The sequence below is a fragment of the Phyllopteryx taeniolatus genome, unplaced genomic scaffold (assembly GCF_024500385.1).
Source record: "Phyllopteryx taeniolatus isolate TA_2022b unplaced genomic scaffold, UOR_Ptae_1.2 contig_222, whole genome shotgun sequence".
In the NCBI taxonomy this organism is placed as follows: domain Eukaryota; kingdom Metazoa; phylum Chordata; class Actinopteri; order Syngnathiformes; family Syngnathidae; genus Phyllopteryx; species Phyllopteryx taeniolatus.
Genome location: NW_026903144.1, coordinates 1 through 15,735, shown reverse-complemented (window position 1 = coordinate 15,735; position 15,735 = coordinate 1). Strand labels below are relative to the sequence as shown.

At 49.7% G+C, this 15,735-nt stretch overlaps 1 protein-coding gene and 1 long non-coding RNA gene across 3 annotated transcripts; both read left to right on the top strand.

Annotated features, from left to right (window-relative positions):
- Window positions 1-6: 6 nt before the first annotated feature.
- On the top strand, window positions 7-1,118 carry LOC133473214 (uncharacterized). The gene is made up of 2 exons (XR_009786998.1): window positions 7-403; window positions 482-1,118. It is a non-coding gene; the product is annotated as an uncharacterized LOC133473214 (long non-coding RNA).
- A 7,656-nt stretch (window positions 1,119-8,774) lies between these two features.
- On the top strand, window positions 8,775-14,439 carry LOC133473215 (golgin subfamily A member 6-like protein 6). 2 transcript variants are annotated; one of them, XM_061764767.1, is made up of 11 exons: window positions 8,775-8,885; window positions 9,029-9,575; window positions 9,680-9,889; window positions 9,967-9,997; window positions 10,216-10,302; window positions 10,378-10,558; window positions 10,720-11,015; window positions 11,160-11,332; window positions 11,427-11,675; window positions 11,775-11,966; window positions 12,044-14,439. In XM_061764767.1, exons 2-11 carry the CDS (start codon window positions 9,030-9,032, stop codon window positions 13,961-13,963), a joined length of 3,885 nt encoding a protein of 1,294 aa, XP_061620751.1. In that variant the 5' UTR covers window positions 8,775-8,885; window position 9,029; the 3' UTR covers window positions 13,964-14,439. The 2 variants fall into 2 exon arrangements, with proteins under 2 accessions (XP_061620751.1, XP_061620753.1); XM_061764769.1 differs by lacking the exon at window positions 8,775-8,885 and having other exon boundaries at window positions 9,452-9,583.
- Window positions 14,440-15,735: the final 1,296 nt, after the last annotated feature.

Sequence of the window (15,735 nt, the reverse complement as noted above, 5' to 3'; positions counted from 1 at the left end):
CTTTCGGCGTACTTTGGTCACTTTCCGTATTACTTTGCAAATCCCTTTCGGGGCAAAGTGCCCCCAGGTGCCCACATTTGAATTGGGGACACCTGGGGTCACCTCGGGGCACTTGCATTTCGGGGCACGGGGCACCTAGGGGCACTTGGAAACTGCAGTACCCGCCTTTGGACGCTAGAGACCGCTGCAGACCACGCCCCGGTAGGGCGGCTCCTGTCGGGGCACTTCCCCACCGTTCGGGGCCACACTTTGGGGGCAGTGCTGGAGACATTTCGGGATACCCCCTGCCGGAGCCTTTTCTGGGACTTGGTGCGAGATGCTCCGCCTGACCTCTGGAGGTCCACAAGGGGCACTTTTTCACACTTTGGGACTTGCTGAGAGATGCTTTTCCTGACCTCTGGAGGTCCACAAGGGGCACTTTTTCCACACTTTGGGACACTTTGTGGGACTTGGTGCGAGATGCTTTTCCTGACCTCTGGAGGTCCACATGGGGCACTTTTTCACACTTTGGGACACTTTGTCGGACTTGGTGCGAGATGCTTTTCCTGACCTCTGGAGGTCCCTAAGGGGGCACTTTTTCACATTTTGGGACACTTTGTGGGACTTGGTGCGAGATGCTTTTCCTGACCTCTGGAGGTCCACAAGGGGCACTTTTTCACACTTTGGGAAACTTTGTCGGACTTTGCTGGGACTTGGTGCGAGATGCTTTTCCTGACCTCTGGAGTGTCCCTAAGGGGGTACTATTTCACATTTTGGGACACTTTGTCGGACTTTGCTGGGACTTGGTGCAAGATGCTCTGCGTGCCCTCCGGATGTCCAGAAGGGGCACTTTTTCACATTTTGGGACTTTTTTTTTAATTTTGGGGGTCTGTCACGAAAATCTACCAGGAGCAAGTTTTCGGGATACTTTTTCACATTTTAGGGCACCCCTGGAGGAATCAAAGACTTGTACAATTTCCCCGATCTGGGTGACCTCCTGAGATCCGAAAGGGGCACTTTTTCACATTTTGGGGCACATAGTCAGACATTGCTGGGACTTGGTGCAAGATGCTCTGCGTGCCCTCCGGAGATCCATAAGGGGCACTTTTTCCACATTTTGGGGCTTTGTTAATTTTTGGGGTCTGTCCCGAGAATCTACCAGGAGCAAGTTTTCGGGATACTTTTTCACATTTTAGGGCACCCCTGGAGGAATCAAACACTTGTACAATTTCCCCGATCTGGGTGACCTCCTGAGATCCGAAAGGGGCACTTTTTCACATTTTGGGGCACATAGTCAGACATTGCTGGGACTTGGTGCAAGATGCTCTGCGTGCCCTCCGGAGATCCATAAGGGGCACTTTTTCACATTTTGGGACTTTGTTAATTTTTGGAGTCTGTCACGAAAATCTACCAGGAGCAAGTTTTCGGGATACTTTTTCACATTTTAGGGCACCCCTGGAGGAATCAAACACTTGTACAATTTCCCCGATCCTGAGATCCGAAAGGGGCACTTTTTCACATTTTGGGGCACATAGTCAGACATTGCTGGGACTTGGTGCAAGATGCTCTGCGTGCCCTCCGGAGATCCATAAGGGGCACTTTTTCACATTTTGGGACTTTGTTAATTTTTGGAGTCTGTCACGAAAATCTACCAGGAGCAAGTTTTTGGGATACTTTTTCACATTTTAGGGCACCCCGAGAGGAATCAAATACTTGTACAATTTCCCCGATCTGGGTGACCTCCTGAGATCCGAAAGGGGCACTTTTTCACATTTTGGGGCACATAGTCAGACATTGCTGGGACTTGGTGCAAGATGCTCTGCGTGCCCTCCGGAGATCCAAAAGGGGCACTTTTTCACATTTTGGGACTTTGTTAATTTTTGGAGTCTGTCACGAAAATCTACCAGGAGCAAGTTTTCGGGATACTTTTTCACATTTTAGGGCACCCCTGGAGGAATCAAACACTTGTACAATTTCCCCGATCCTGAGATCCGAAAGGGGCACTTTTTCACATTTTGGGGCACATAGTCGGACACTGCTGGGACTTTGTGCAAGGTGCCTTGCCTGACCTCCGGAGGTCCAGAAGGGGCACTTTATCACATTTTGGGACACTTTGTTAATTTTTGGAGTCTATCACGAAAATCTACCAGGAGCAAGTTTTCGGGATACTTATTCACATTTTAGGGCACCCCGGAGGAATCAAACACTTGTACAATTTCCCCGATCCTGAGATCCGAAAGGGGCACTTTTTCACATTTTGGGGCACATAGTCGGACTTTGCTGGGACTGTGCAAGGTGCCTTGCCTGACCTCCGGAGGTCCAGAAGGGGCACTTTTTCACATTTTGGGACACTTTGTTAATTTTTGGAGTCTGTCACGAAAATCTACCAGGAGCAAGTATTCGGGATACTTATTCACATTTTAGGGCACCCCGGAGGAATCAAACACTTGTACAATTTACCCGATCCTGAGATCCGAAAGGGGCACTTTTTCACATTTTGGGGCACATAGTCGGACACTGCTGGGACTTTGTGAAAGGTGCCTTGCCTGACCTCCGGAGGTCGAGAAGGGGCACTTTATCACATTTTGGGACACTTTGTTAATTTTTGGAGTCTATCACGAAAATCTACCAGGAGCAAGTTTTCGGGATACTTATTCACATTTTAGGGCACCCCGGAGGAATCAAACACTTGTACAATTTACCCGATCCTGAGATCCGAAAGGGGCACTTTTTCACATTTTGGGGCACATAGTCGGACACTGCTGGGACTTTGTGCAAGGTGCTTTGCCTGACCTCCGGAGGTCCAGAAGGGGCACTTTATCACATTTTGGGACACTTTGTTAATTTTTGGAGTCTATCACGAAAATCTACCAGGAGCAAGTTTACGGGATACTTATTCACATTTTAGGGCACCCCGGAGGAATCAAACACTTGTACAATTTACCCGATCCTGAGATCCGAAAGGGGCACTTTCTCACATTTTGGGGCACATAGTCGGACACTGCTGGGACTTTGTGCAAGGTGCTTTGCCTGACCTCCGGAGGTCCAGAAGGGGCACTTTATCACATTTTGGGACACTTTGTTAATTTTTGGAGTCTGTCACGAAAATCTACCAGGAGCAAGTATTCGGGATACTTATTCACATTTTAGGGCACCCCTGGAGGGTGAAACTTCAGATCCTGCATCGGCCGTGCCATCAGCTGATCTGTGTGAATTTCCAAACGTCTGCCACCTTCCCGAGTGCCAAAGGAGCTCTACAACTGTCTGCGGCTAATGCTACACGTCATTTTGGCCGCTAGCTCGCCAAGGCTTCGAGCGAGGAGGGTGAAACTTCAGATCCTGCATCGGCCGTGCCATCAGCTGATCTGTGTGAATTTTCAAACGTCTGCCACCTTCCCGAGTGCCAAAGGAGCTCTACAACTGTCTGCGGCTAATGCTACACGTCATTTTGGCCGCTAGCTCGCCAAGGCTTCGAGCGAGGAGGGTGAAACTTCAGATCCTGCATCAGCCGTGCCATCAGCTGATGTGTGTGAATTTCCAAACGTCTGCCACCTTCCTAAGTGCCTCAGCAGCCTCCTAAATGGCTTTGGGCAAGCACGAGGCCGATACACATCATTTTGGCCGCTAGCTCGCCAGGGCTTCGAGCGAGGAGGGTGAAACTTCAGATCCTGCATCAGCCTTGCCATAAGATGATGTGTGTGAATTTTCAAACGTCTGCCACCTTCCTAAGTGCCTCAGGAGCTCTATAACAGTCTGCGGCTAATGCTACACATCGTTTCAGCCGCTAGCTCGCCAAGTCTTTGAGCGAGGTTGCTGAAACTTCAGATCCTGCATCAGCCTTGCCATAAGATGATGTGTGTGCATTTTCAAACGTCTGCCTCCTTTCTAAGTGCCGCAGCTCCACCCCACCTCAGGGGGGGATGCTGTCAAAGGCTCCATGTGATCACCCGGCCGGCGCCTGCTTCCAGGTTGCCTCGGTGCCTCTAAAACACTCCAAAGCGAGGCGAATTAAACCGTGAGGTGCATTTAGTGCGCAGATTAACGTGTCAGTGCGCTCCTCCCGTCGAATTTTGGCGCTTAAACACGTTTAGAACGTTCGTGTCGTGATTTTTAATGTGATTTCGCGATGCCAATGCGTTCTTGCAACAGCGCCCTCTTGCGACAAGGCCAGGGACGGCAATGACGCAGTTGATAAACTATATTTAGTGACGTCACAGGCGAATACCTCCTGGTTGCTTTCGTCGCGCTAAAACGAGGCGAATTCAACCGTAAGATGGATTTCGTGTGGACATCCACGTGCAAGTGTAGTGATTGCGTCCAGCTATGGTGCTGAAACACGTTAAAACGGTCGTTTCTCGATGTTTAACGTGAATTTGTCTCACTATGAGGGGAGCGCTGCTGCGTGCCTATTTCCGCCTCACTTCCGCCTCACTTCCGCATTCCTTAGGCTTCTTCGTGACTATAAACAGCTATTCCTGCCACAGCGCCCCCATCGACAACGCCAGGGACGAGCAGCTGTCCGCCTGGATTTAGTGACGTCACAGGCGAAGATTGGTTGCTTTCGTCGCGCTAAAACGAGGCGAATTCAACCGTAAAATGGATTTAGCGTGGATATCCACGTGCAAGTGTAGTGATTACGTCCAGCTATGGTGCTGAAACACGTTAAAATGGTCGTTTCTCGATGTTTAACGTGAATTTGTCTCACTGTGAGGTGAACGCTGCTGCGTGCCTATTTCCGCCCTTCTTCCGGGTTTATTTGTCGCGCTTTCCAACTCCACAACGAGGCGAATTCAACCGTAAGATGGATTTCGCGTGGATATCCACGTGCAAGTGTAGTGATTACGTCCAGCCATGGTTGCTTAAACACGTTAAAATGGTCGTTTCTTGATTTTTAACGTGATTTTGTCTCACTATGAGGGGAGCGCTGCTGCGTGCCGACTTCCGGCACGAGTCCGCCTCTCTTCCGTTTCTTTTTCTTTTTCGTGGTGCTAATAAACTCCAAAACGAGGCCAATGAAACCGTTAGGTCAAATGATTTTCACGCATTGGGTGTCAGTTGCGACAACCTTGGCCTTGATCATCATTTTGGCGTCTATCTCGTCAATACTTGGATCGAGGTGGCTGAAACTTCAGATCCTGCATCAGCCGTGCGAGCGGATGGTTGTGTGTGAATTTCCAAACGCTTGCCATCTTCCTAAGTGCCTCACGAGCGCTATAACAGTCTGCGGCTAACGCTACGCATCATTTTGGCCGCTATCTCCCCAACACTTCTAGCGACGTTGCTGAAACTTCAGATCCTGCATCAGCTGTGCTATCAGCTGGTGTGTGTGAATTTTCAAACGTCTGCCACCTTCCTAAGTGCCTCACGAGCGCTATAACAGTCTGCGGCTAACGCTACGCATCATTTTGGCCGCTATCTCCCCAACACTTCTAGCGACGTTGCTGAAACTTCGGATCCTGCATCAGCCGTGCTATCAGCAGGTGTGTGTGAATTTTCAAACGACTGCCACCTTCCTAAGTGCCTCAGCAGCCTCCTAAATTGCTTTGGGGAAGCACGAGGCCGATACACATCATTTTGGCCGCTAGCTCGCCAGGGCTTCGAGCGAGGAGGGTGAAACTTCAGATCCTGCATCAGCCGTGCAAGCGCCTAAATGCCTCAGCTCCACCCCACCTCAGGGGGGGGATGCTGTCAAGGCTCCATGTGATCACCCGGCCGGCGCCTGCTTCCAGGTTGCCATCCAGGGTGCCGCTAAAACGAGGCGAATTCAACCGTAAGATGGATTTCGTGTGGACATCCACGTGCAAGTGTAGTGATTGCGTCCAGCTATGGTGCTGAAACACGTTAAAACGGTCGTTTCTCGATGTTTAACGTGAATTTGTCTCACTATGAGGGGAGCGCTGCTGCGTGCCTATTTCCGCCTCACTTCCGCCTCACTTCCGCATTCCTTAGGCTTCTTCGTGACTATAAACAGCAATTCCTGCCACAGCGCCCCCATCGACAATGCCAGGGACGGCAATGACGCAGTTGATAAACTATATTTAGTGAAGTCACAGGCGAATACCTCCTGGTTGCTTTCGTCGCGCTAAAACGAGGCGAATTCAACCGTAAGATGGATTTGGTGTGGACGTCCACGCGGAGGTGTATCATTTACGTCCAGCTATGGTGCTGAAACACGTTAAAATGGTCGTTTCTCGATGTTTAATGAGATTGTGTCAGACTATCAGGCGAATCCCTTTACGTGCCTATTTCCGCCTCACTTCCGCCTCACTTCCGCATTCCTTAGGCTTCTTCGTGACTATAAACATCAATTCCTGCCACAGCGCCCCCATCGACAACGCCAGGGACGGCAATGACGCAGTTGATAAACTATATTTAGTGAAGTCACAGGCGAATACCTCCTGGTTGCTTTCGTCGCGCTAAAACGAGGCGAATTCAACCGTAAGATGGATTTGGTGTGGACGTCCACGCGGAGGTTTTATCATTTACGTCCAGCTATGGTGCTGAAACACGTTAAAATGGTCGTTTCTCGATGTTTAATGAGATTGTGTCAGACTATCAGGCGAATCCCTTTACGTGCCTATTTCCGCCTCACTTCCGCCTCGCTTCCGCATTCCTTAGGCTTCTTCGTGACTCTAAACATCAATTCCTGCCACAGCGCCCCCATCGACAACGCCAGGGACGGCAATGACGCAGTTGATAAACTATATTTAGTGAAGTCACAGGCGAATACCTCCTGGTTGCTTTCGTCGCGCTAAAACGAGGCGAATTCAACCGTAAGATGGATTTGGTGTGGACGTCCACGCGGAGGTGTATCATTTACGTCCAGCTATGGTGCTGAAACACGTTAAAATGGTCGTTTCTCGATGTTTAATGAGATTGTGTCAGACTATCAGGCGAATCCCTTTACGTGCCTATTTCCGCCTCACTTCCGCCTCGCTTCCGCATTCCTTAGGCTTCTTCGTGACTATAAACATCAATTCCTGCCACAGCGCCCCCATCGACAACGCCAGGGACGGCAATGACGCAGTTGATAAACTATATTTAGTGAAGTCACAGGCGAATACCTCCTGGTTGCTTTCGTCGCGCTAAAACGAGGCGAATTCAACCGTAAGATGGATTTGGTGTGGACGTCCACGCGGAGGTGTATCATTTACGTCCAGCTATGGTGCTGAAACACGTTAAAATGGTCGTTTCTCGATGTTTAATGAGATTGTGTCAGACTATCGGGCGAATCCCTTTACGTGCCTATTTCCGCCTCACTTCCGCCTCGCTTCCGCATTCCTTAGGCTTCTTCGTGACTATAAACATCAATTCCTGCCACAGCGCCCCCATCGACAACGCCAGGGACGGCAATGACGCAGTTGATAAACTATATTTAGTGAAGTCACAGGCGAATACCTCCTGGTTGCTTTCGTCGCGCTAAAACGAGGCGAATTCAACCGTAAGATGGATTTGGTGTGGACGTCCACGCGGAGGTGTATCATTTACGTCCAGCTATGGTGCTGAAACACGTTAAAATGGTCGTTTCTCGATGTTTAATGAGATTGTGTCAGACTATCAGGCGAATCCCTTTACGTGCCTATTTCCGCCTCACTTCCGCCTCACTTCCGCATTCCTTAGGCTTCTTCGTGACTATAAACATCAATTCCTGCCACAGCGCCCCCATCGACAACGCCAGGGACGAGCAGCTGTCAACCTGGATTTAGTGACGTCACTAATCACTGATCATCCGCCCCACACACACACACACACACACAAACTATCCAGCCGCAAATTATCAGGCACACAAACTATCCAGCCGCAATTATCAGGCACACAAACTATCCAGCCGCAATTATCAGGCACACAAACTATCCAGCCGCAATTATCAGGGTCTCGGTCGGCCAAAGACCAAAGAAAGCCGACAAAATGCAAATGAGGTCTGCTGCGCAAGGTGTGAAAAAACTGGAAGCCTTCGCACGAGATTATGTTCGTGTGGGCGTTTTCTATTTGTAGCTTTAAATAAACTCCCGGCGAGCCTTAAAGATGAGATTTCATTCGCCACAGTCATAGTGAAGTATTTTACAAATGCACGCAGTGTCGGCGTCCGCTTATTAAACTTTAAAAATGAGCTAGACTTCCCGCTGGGCCTTAAAGATGAGATTTCGTTCGCCGCAGTCATGGTGAAGTTTTTTATAAATGCAAGTCGTGTCGGCGCCCGCTTATTAAACTTAACAAATGAGCTAGACTTCCCGCTGGGCCTTAAAGATGAGATTTCGTTCGCCGCAGTCATGGTGAAGTTTTTTTATAAATGCAAGTCGTGTCGGCGCCCGCTTATTAAACTTTAAAAATGAGCTAGACTTCCCGCTGGGCCTTAAAGATGAGATTTCGTTCGCCGCAGTCATAGTGAAGTATTTTATAAATGCAAGTCGTGTCGGCGCCCGCTTATTAAACTTTAAAAATGAGCTAGACTTCCCGCTGGGCCTTAAAGATGAGATTTCGTTCGCCGCAGTCATAGTGAAGTATTTTATAAATGCAAGTCGTGTCGGCGCCCGCTTATTAAACTTTAAAAATGAGCTAGACTTCCCGCTGGGCCTTAAAGATGAGATTTCGTTCGCCGCAGTCATAGTGAAGTATTTTAAAAATGTAATTCGTGTCGGCGAACGTTTTTTTTTTACCCTGAGCAACATCATCTTCACAAGCCTAGGCCCTGAACTCTCCCCTGCTGAGTGGTTGCGCTTCGCTGCAAGACGCCCCTCCCACATCAGCAATCTGCCTATATATACGCAGGTAGCAAGGGGGTGTTTTTTTTTTTTTTTTTTTTTTTTTTTCCACAATCATCGCCCGCCCTCTGAACCACGAGGTCTTCGTTAGTCAGAGCTCCGTGCTTGTTAGCGTGTTTTGTTAGTCTTTTACCGTCTTTTAAGGTAAGTCAAGGTTATCCCAAACCACTTTTTGTATTTTGTGTTGTTTCCCAAACCACTTGTTGTAGTTAGTCTTGTCTCATGTCCGCCTAAATGTGCCTTTTGATGAAATACAAACGTGTTTTGTTTGTTTTGTTCTCTGGCAGAATGACCAAGCCTAAGACCAGGGGAACTTGCCCTCTTTGCAAAAAAAACCTCGACTTTGTTGCAAAGCACCTTCGTGAGCAACACAAATTGAATAACAAGGATGAGAGGAGTATTTTAAACAAATTGGCACTCAATCGGATCAAACTAAGTGGGGGCAAATGTCCAGTTGTCGAGTGCCACAAAATGGTGGTTGATTTACAGCGCCACGTTTTCTCCCACGTCGATGTGGACCCGCACAGGCTCCGAGGCTTGATTCAGCATCTTAAAATAAATGAGGCCGTAAAGCAACTGGCACAACTGCGCTCTTCCAGTCCCCTGCCGCCCATGTCCAGCCGGCTAGATTTGAATGATCTGAATGAGGCTGCTGAGGAGGAGGAGGAGGAGGAGGAGGAGGAGGTGGACATTCCGTCCAGCGGTTGTCTGGACTGTGCCGCCCATCTGTCCACCATAAGATCATTGGACAAGCAAGTCTCTGAGCTGAAGGCGACTGTGACCGGGATGAAGTTAGAGCTTCTGGAGTCGAGGACCGACGTGCGCCGTTCTCGGGTACGCCAGTACGTCTGCACGCTCGCCTGTCTGCCTTGACACCTGCCTGTCTGCCTTGACACCTGCCTGTCTGTCTGTGCATTTTCTCCCGTACTCGTTTGAAGAGATCAGTGGGAGGGGAGTCGGAGTCTGGTGTTCAGGAAGAGCGTGAAGACCCAGATGATGCTGCTGCTGATGATGATGAGGAGCTCCAGGGCGAGGCGGCTCCAGACAACAAGACCCAGGATGACGAGGCTGAGTATGAGGATTGGGAGGAAGAGCCCCACGATGAGTGGGAGGCCACAGATCCCGGCAGGCCGCGGGATTCCAGCGATGTGAGTGAAAAGTGCTCAGCCGGACTGTCGGCGCCATGTTATGCTTTCTCATCACCCTGCTCTTCTTTCTCTTTTAGGATGAGGGTCACCCCAATGAGACAGAAAAACGTGAGCGTGTGTGTGTGTGTGTGTGTGTGTGTGTGTGTGAGCGTGTGTGTGAGTGTGTGTGTGTGTGTGTGTGTGTGTGTGTGTGTGTGTGTGTGTGTGTGTGAGAGTCTTGAAATTTGTTTTTTTTTTTAAATAAAAAAAAAATATATATAGATTTAGATTTAGATTTTTTTGTTGTTTTAATTTTTTGTTCCCCCCCCCCCCCCCCCTCTTTGCAGAGCGTCTTGACCGTAAAGCAAAAAAATTGTTTGGAAGGAAGAACAGTAGAAAGCGAGCAATGAAACTCAAATTCTCCGAGTCCATCGGTGAGTATCTACACGGGCGCGTGTGCCACCGCACTGGCGCTGTACGTTAACGCCGCCTCTGTCCTGTCTCCACAGAGGCCTACATTGAGGAATATGCGAAACATATTTTCCCGCAGAAGGGGTCGAGGAAAATGAAGGAAAATGCTATCACGCACGTGAGCCGAATCAAGTTTTTCCTGTCCTATATGATTAAGGGATGGCAGTCGGAGAATATGTGGGACTGGCGGTTCCTTGACAATGGGCCCCACTTACAGAAGTACGTGCAAACGCTCGATTCGCTGCCGCCATGCAGGACGGGCTTCATGTAAACTGTGATTTTTTTGTTTTTGTTTGTTTTTTTCGTTTTTAAATTTATTGTATTTTATTTTTTAATTTTGTTTTGAATTGTATTTTATTTTTTCAATTTTGTTTCCACAGATTCCCCGAGTTGTTGCATGCCAGGGACCTGAAAATCTCGACAGCAATGAAGTTCATGACGCAGGTGCAACAATTTATCAAGCACCTGGGGAAACACCGACCATCGTTCATGCGCGTGAAAAGGGACCGCCTATCCCTGGTGCAGGAGCAGATGAAGAAGCTGCTGCGGGAAATCAGCCGCCCGGTGGTCAAGCACCAGACTGAGGTCAAGCGGCACAAAATGGCCAACCGGGTGAGCACTAAGGACCTGCTGGCCTGCCGCCAACTGTCTGCGGCCAAGATCCCCGTGCTGCTAGGTAAGTCACAGCACTCGCCACGCCCGCTGCGCTCGCCAAGGCCCTCACACTTGGATAACTCTCGCTCTCTCTCTCGCTCTCTCTCTCTCTCTCTCTCTCGCTCTCTCTCTTGCTCTCTCTCTCTCTCTCTCTCTATGTTCTCAGGAAATATGGAAAAGCAAAACCCGAAAAACTCAAAGCTCCGTTTCCAGTTCTTCGGGTACCTGGCCGCCTACCTCACTGCCCTCTACGGCCACCGCTCCGGTGTCCTGGTCAATATGACGGTCACTGAGGTGGACAATGCCAAGGGCAACCCGGAGGAGGGCTACCTTATTGACGTGAATACCTGGATGACACTTGTCACCACTTTTTTTCTTTTTTTTTTGCGCCCACGCCTCCATGGCGCACCGATCCTGCTCCTCTTGTTTACAGGTAATGGAACACAAGACACTAAGGACGCACGGCACTGCACAGATTTTCCTGAACGCAAAAGAGTTCTCTTGGTTCGAACGGTGGGGTCGGGTGCGGCGCAAGGCCAACCCGCCTAACAACTTCTTCCTGGCTAACAATGGCAGCGGTGCCTTGACGGGCCTTGTCAGGCATTTCCGCGCCGCTTGGAAGGACATGGGCCTCTCCCTCAGGCCAAGCTTAATGGACCTCAGGAGCGCCCTGGCCACCTGCGTGAGTATGGTCCAAGAGCTGCCGCTACACTGAGTGCACGTGCCTTCCAGCCAGATGTAACGCGCGTTGACGCCTCTTTTCCCGACGCCTCTTTTCCAGAACTTTGAGAAGAACCCCGAGGCTGTACAGAAGCAAATCAGCTCTTCCATGTGCCACAGCCATAAGACGCAGGCCGAATTCTATGCACTCCATAAACAAGTCGGGTGGAACCGGAAGATGCGCAAGATCTTCGACAAACTCGTGGAACCGCAGAAGGAGGGTGAGATGCCGCTGCCCTTCCTCCCTCGGGCGGTAGGTAGAGAACTCTCAAAGGTCACCTCTGTGGCGACGCGGCGCTGGACTCACTGCATCCTTGCTTTTGTCCACAGAAAAAGGACAAAAAAGAGAAGAAGGAAGCGAAGGGCTCAGACGGGGACAAGGAAAAAAAGAAGAAGAAGAAGGAGAAGGCAGAGGAGGGCTCAGACGGGGACAAGGAAAAGAAGAAGAAGAAGAAGAAGAAGAAGGCAGAGAAGGGCTCAGACGGGGACAAGGAAAAAAAGAAAAAGAAGAAGAAGGCAGAGAAGGGCTCAGACGGGGACAAGGGAAAAAAGAAGAAGGCAGAGAATGGCTCAGACGGGGACAAGGAAAAAAAGAAGAAGAAGAAGAAGAAGAAGGAGAAGGATAGGAAGGAAAGGAAAGAGAGGAAGGAGAGGAAGGATGGGAAGGCGATGGAGTACGAGGCGATGGAGTACGAGGCGGTGGAGTACGAGGCGATGGAGCAGGAGGATGAGGCGATGGAAAAGGAGCCTGAGGTGATGGAAAAGGAGCCTGAGGTGATGGAAAAGGAGCCTGAGGTGATGGAAAAGGAGCCTGAGGTGATGGAAAAGGAGCCTGAGGCGATGGAGCAGGAGGAGAAAGAATGGGAGAAGGAGGAGGTGAGGGATGAGGATAAGGGTCTCACTGAGGCCAAAAATAAGAAGAAGAAGAGAAAACGGGAGAAGGAGGAGGAGGATAAGGGTATCACTGAGGGCAAAAATAATAATAAGAAGGACAAAGAAAGGGAGGAGGAGGAGGAGGAGGATGATGATAAGGCTCTCACTGAGGCAAAAAAAAAGAAGTGTGAGGAGGAGGAGGAGGAGGAGGAGGAGGAGGAGGAGGATCCGTTGGAGCCTAAGGAGAAGAGGCTGGCGCAGCAGACTGCAGAGGATGTGGCGGGGGAGACAGCGGAGGTGGCGGACGACGAATACAAAAAGAAGAAGAAGAAGAAGAAGAAGGAGAAGGATAGGAAGGAAAGGAAAGAGAGGAAGGAGAGGAAGGATGGGAAGGCGATGGAGTACGAGGCGATGGAGTACGAGGCGATGGAGTACGAGGCGATGGAGCAGGAGGATGAGGCGATGGAAAAGGAGCCTGAGGTGATGGAAAAGGAGCCTGAGGTGATGGAAAAGGAGCCTGAGGTGATGGAAAAGGAGCCTGAGGTGATGGAAAAGGAGCCTGAGGCGATGGAAAAGGAGCCTGAGGTGATGGAAAATGAGCCTGAGGTGATGGAAAAGGAGCCTGAGGTGATGGAAAAGGAGCCTGAGGCGATGGAGCAGGAGGAGAAAGAATGGGAGAAGGAGGAGGTGAGGGATGAGGATAAGGGTCTCACTGAGGCCAAAAATAAGAAGAAGAAGGACAAAGAAAGGGAGGAGGAGGAGGAGGAGGATGATGATAAGGCTCTCACTGAGGCAAAAAAAAAGAAGTGTGAGGAGGAGGAGGAGGAGGAGGAGGAGGAGGAGGAGGAGGAGGAGGAGGATCCGTTGGAGCCTAAGGAGAAGAGGCTGGCGCAGCAGACTGCAGAGGATGTGGCGGGGGAGACAGCGGAGGTGGCGGACGACGAATACAAGCCGAAAAAGGAGAAGACTAAACACACTAAGGGCACACGCAAGGTCTACTTCTGGTTCCCCCCGGAAGATCTCGGGCCTCATTTGGATGACACAATCCCGATTAACCGGCCCGAGCCCCAGCCGGAACCCGACGGTGCCATCGCCAGCACCAGCTCCGCCTTCGTGGACCTCGTCCCCCTCACTGCGACGTCCTTCCACAGTGGCAGCAGCTCCTCCGCCTTGACCAAGAAGGGGGAAAAACCAAAAGGGAAGACCCGAGGAAGAAGAAAATCTGCACGCTCCAGAAACCTGAAGAAATTGCGACAGCAGTCGATGAGCCCCTCCAAAGTGCACTTTTTCTGCTCGCCGAAAAAAAACCAAGCATCAGGTAACACCGTAACCTCAGCCCAAACAAATCTTTTGGCTGCTCTTCAGTTTTGTAAATAGTTTTCATCTGCGTGTGCTGTGACGTTTTTAAATTGTTCTACATTTCCTAAGGTTTGCTGCGTGTTTTTTTTTTTTTTTTTTTTTTTTTTTTTACTACTTAAGCTATTTATACTACTTAAGCTATTTAAAACGTTTGCTGTGCTTTAAACTTTGTAAGCTGTGCTTTAAACTTTGTAAGCTGTGCTTTAAACTTTGTAAGCTGTGCTTTAAACTTTGTAAGCTGTGCTTTAAACTTTGTAAACTATTTGAAATGTTCGCTGCGTTTTTGACTTGCCTCTTTAAAACGTTTGCTGTGATTGCCCAGTGGGGTGTCCTTTTCATTTTATCTCTTTTTTACAGATTTGTGCGTGTATTTTTGTGTGTTTTACATCCACAGTGCCTTACTTGAAGTGCACTTTATTTTGTGAAACATGTTTACAAAGTGTGTTGATTGCTGTGCACTTTATTTTCTAAAATAAATATATTTCCTGGGAAGACTTCTGTTGCTTGACGACTCTTTCATCATCATCATCGGCAGCAGCATCCTTGGCAATGAGCAGTCAGGGGAGAGCGCGCCGGAATGCGCGCTGTGCATTTGGATGCTGACTACGGTGCCGGCGCGAACGTCTCAGCAGACGTTAAACAGTTCGGTGCGTTTAGTGGGCAGATCCACGTGTAGGTGTACTCCTGCTGTCGAACTACGGTGCTTGAACACGATTCGAACGTTCGTTTCGTGATTTTTAATGTGATTTTGTGTGACTACGAGCCGAACGCTATCGCGTGCTGACATCCGCCTCTCTTCCGCCTTCTCTTTGGCTTCTTCGTGACTCTAAACAGAAATTCCTGCCACAGCGTCCCCATCGACAACGCAAGGAACGACCAGCTGTCCGCCTGGATTCAGTGACGTCACAGGCGAAGACCGGTTGCTTTCGTCGCGCTAAAACGAGGCGAATTCAACCGTAAGATGGATGTAGCGTGGATATCCACGTGCAAGTGTAGTGATTACGTCCGGCTATGGTGCTGAAACACGTTAAAACGGTCGTTTCTCGATGTTTAACGTGAATTTGTCTCACTATGAGGGGAGCGCTGCTGCGTGCCTATTTCCGCCTCACTTCCGCCTCACTTCCGCATTCCTTAGGCTTCTTCGTGACTATAAACAGCAATTCCTGCCACAGCGCCCCCATCGACAACGCCAGGGACGGCAATGACGCAGTGGATAAACTATATTTAGTGAAGTCACAGGCGAATACCTCCCGGTTGCTTTCGTCGCGCTAAAACGAGGCGAATTCAACCGTAAGGTGGATTTCGTGTGGATATCCACGTGCAAGTGTAGTGATTACGTGCAGCTATGGTGCTGAAACACGTTAAAATGGTCGTTTCTCGATGTTTAATGAGATTGTGTCAGACTGTCAGGCGAATGCCTTTACGTGCCTATTTCCGCCTCACTTCCGCCTCACTTCCGCATTCCTTAGGCTTCTTCGTGACCATAAACAGCAATTCCTGCCACAGCGCCCCCATCGACAACGCCAGGGACGGCAATGACGCAGTTGATAAACTATATTTAGTGAAGTCACAGGCGAATACCTCCCGGTTGCTTTCGTCGCGCTAAAACGAGGCGAATTCAACCGTAAGATGGATTTAGCGTGGATATCCACGTGCAAGTGTAGTGATTACGTCCAGCTATGGTGCTGAAACACGTTAAAATGGTCGCTTCTTGATTTTTAACGTGATTTTGTCTCACTATGAGGTGAGCGCTGCTGCGTGCCGACTTCCGGCACGAGTCCGCCTCTCTT